The sequence below is a fragment of the Euleptes europaea genome, chromosome 2 (assembly GCF_029931775.1).
Source record: "Euleptes europaea isolate rEulEur1 chromosome 2, rEulEur1.hap1, whole genome shotgun sequence".
Lineage (NCBI taxonomy): Eukaryota > Metazoa > Chordata > Lepidosauria > Squamata > Sphaerodactylidae > Euleptes > Euleptes europaea.
The window spans coordinates 80,448,148-80,451,017 of NC_079313.1; the positions used below are offsets into that span (position 1 = coordinate 80,448,148).

A 2,870-nucleotide genomic window follows, 5' to 3' on the forward strand; every position below is an offset into this window, starting at 1 on the left:
GGCAACGCTCCCGTTGGAAAAGGAGCCCCCCCTGCTATTATTACTTCCCCTGTTCCCGAACTGAGCACCCAGGTCCTTTCGGAACCGCGATCCACCGTGGCCACTGATGCCCGGGGAGGTTTTGCCGCTCTCTAGATGCACGTCCCCCCACCCCCAAAACTCCACCATCAGCCCCCGGGCAGAGTTGTGAGAATCCGGGCGGGGAAAAGGTGCAGCCAGAGAGCGGCAAAACCCGGGCAAAACTTCCCCGCGCATCCACGGCCAGAGGGCCTTCCGGGGAGCGTTGAGGGGAGCGCGCGGGAAAAAAGCCCGCCACACGGGAGAGCCTCCGGCGCGGCCCCGCCCCTCGCCAGGGACGTGTTGCTCCTCTGAGGAGAGCGGCTGCGAGGCCGGGCCGGGCCGGGCGTGCGGGGCGCGCTTCTCCCCCCCCCGCCCCCAGGCCTCCAAGCCCTGCGACCCCTCCTCCCCCGTTCCAGAAGCGTCCGCCCCCCCCCTCCTCGCCCTGGCTGTGGCGGGAGGGCGACGGCGTAGGCGGGGACGGCGCGGAGCAAGAGCGGCTGACTGGAAAGGGCGGGAGGCGGCGGCGTCGGCGGCGGCGTGTGGGCTGGGGGCGGGTATTTTGAGCCCGCGCGGGCGGTTGGGCGCCTCAGAGCGGCGGGCAGCGGCGGCGGGAGCTGGTGGCGTCGCGCTGGGCCGGGGAGGCGGGCTGCCCCCGGCTCGCCCGCCACGTCGATGGACGAGCACCTCAGCCTGCTGCGCTCGCCGGCCGCCCCGTCCTCCTGCAGGCACCCCCGGGGCGGCGGCGGCGGCGGCATAGCGGGCAGCAGCCACCACAACCTGGGCTACAGCGAGCAGCTCCTCCCTGAGGGCGCGCGGGCCGGCCCTCAGGACGAGGAGGGGGAGGGGCCGGAGGGGGGCATGCCCGTGGCGGTTGGGGAAGACCCCCTGCTGGAAGAGGCCCTGCCGCACCCCCACGCCCTGCTGGGAGGGGAGCGCTACGACCACCCCGTGGCCCACACCTTGCCTCCCCCCGCTCACCGCCAGGGCGGGGGCGAGGGGGAGCACGAGTGCTGCGAGCGGGTGGTGATCAACATCTCGGGCCTGCGCTTTGAGACCCAGCTCAAGACCCTCGCCCAGTTCCCCGAGACGCTGCTGGGGGACCCCCGCAAGAGGATGCGGTACTTTGACCCCCTTCGCAACGAATACTTCTTTGACCGCAACCGGCCGAGCTTTGACGCCATCCTCTACTACTACCAGTCCGGGGGCCGCATCCGGCGCCCTGTCAATGTCCCCATCGACATCTTCTCGGAAGAGATCCGCTTCTATCAACTGGGTGAGGAGGCGATGGAAAAATTCCGAGAAGATGAAGGTTTCATCCGTGAGGAGCAGAGACCTCTTCCTGAAAAGGAATTCCAGCGTCAGGTGTGGCTCCTCTTTGAGTACCCAGAGAGTTCTGGACCAGCCCGGGGCATTGCTATTGTCTCAGTTCTTGTTATTCTCATCTCCATTGTCATTTTCTGCCTTGAAACCTTGCCTGAGTTCAGAGATGACCGTGACTATGAAGCTACTGCAGGGACATTTGGGACTGGTGGTGGTCCTTTTGTGGCGGATGTCTTCACAAATTCTTCCTCAACAGCCTCCATGGTGTCAGCTTTCACTGACCCCTTTTTTGTGGTGGAGACTTTGTGCATTATCTGGTTCTCTTTTGAATTGCTCGTCCGCTTCTTTGCCTGTCCCAGTAAGCCCACCTTCTCTAAGAACATTATGAACATAATTGACATTGTGGCCATTATACCTTATTTCATCACTCTGGGCACTGAGCTGGCCGAGCGGCAGGGGAACGGCCAACAGGCAATGTCCCTGGCCATTCTCAGAGTCATTCGACTGGTCAGAGTCTTCCGCATATTCAAGCTCTCTCGGCACTCCAAGGGACTGCAGATCTTGGGTCAAACTCTCAAGGCCAGCATGAGGGAGCTTGGCTTGCTTATTTTCTTCCTCTTCATTGGAGTTATCCTGTTTTCTAGTGCAGTTTACTTTGCGGAAGCTGATGATCCCACCTCAAGTTTCAGCAGTATTCCTGATGCCTTTTGGTGGGCTGTAGTGACTATGACTACAGTGGGTTACGGGGACATGCACCCGGTCACTATTGGAGGCAAAATAGTTGGGTCTCTCTGTGCCATTGCTGGGGTGCTGACCATTGCTTTGCCGGTGCCTGTGATAGTATCCAACTTCAACTACTTTTATCACCGGGAAACAGAAGGTGAAGAACAAGCCCAATATATGCATGTAGGAAGCTGCCAGCACCTCTCATCCACTGAGGAACTGAGGAAAGCCCGTAGCAATTCCACTATCAGCAAGTCAGAGTACATGGTGATAGAAGAGGGAGGCATCAGTAACAGTGCATTCAAGCCGGCTGCTTTTAAAACAGGCAATTGCACAGCCACGAACAATCCCAACTGTGTGAATATTAAAAAGATTTTCACAGACGTTTAAAGATAGCCTTCGAGGGTATGTAAAAATATTACAGGTCTGTGTAATCAGTATTGTGAGGAACATGCACCATCGTTGATCTTTGTGCTCTTGTTTAATACATGTGCTTTTCTGATCCTCCTTTCTAAAGAGCAAATATGAAGATTTTTTTTAGAAGGGGAAAAAAGCAAGCAGAGCTTAAGAAGGATACAAAAGAAGAATGTGCTGCTCTCTCCTGAAACAGGTTTTTGTTCTGCGCTATATTTGTTGCAGGGCTTTTGGGTTTTGTTTGGAAACATGCTTCTTGTCTGATTTTGCAAAGAGCAACTATGTTGCCCATTTTAGTTTCCTTACATATATGCATTTGAAAGTTATGAAGTGAAAGAGAAGTGAATGTAGCC

General features: G+C 57.5%; 1 protein-coding gene across 1 annotated transcript; it reads left to right on the forward strand.

Annotated features, from left to right (window-relative positions):
- Positions 1 to 732: 732 nt before the first annotated feature.
- On the forward strand, positions 733 to 2,610 carry LOC130472807 (potassium voltage-gated channel subfamily A member 3-like). Its single transcript, XM_056844248.1, has one exon. The coding sequence runs from the start codon at positions 733 to 735 to the stop codon at positions 2,491 to 2,493; it is 1,761 nt and encodes a 586-aa protein (XP_056700226.1). The 3' UTR covers positions 2,494 to 2,610.
- The last annotated feature ends 260 nt before the right edge of the window (positions 2,611 to 2,870 follow it).

Coding starts and splice junctions, on each gene's coding strand:
- LOC130472807 (XM_056844248.1), top strand. CDS start 733: ATGGACGAGCACCTCAGCCTGCTGCGCTCGCCGGCCGCCCCGTCCTCC.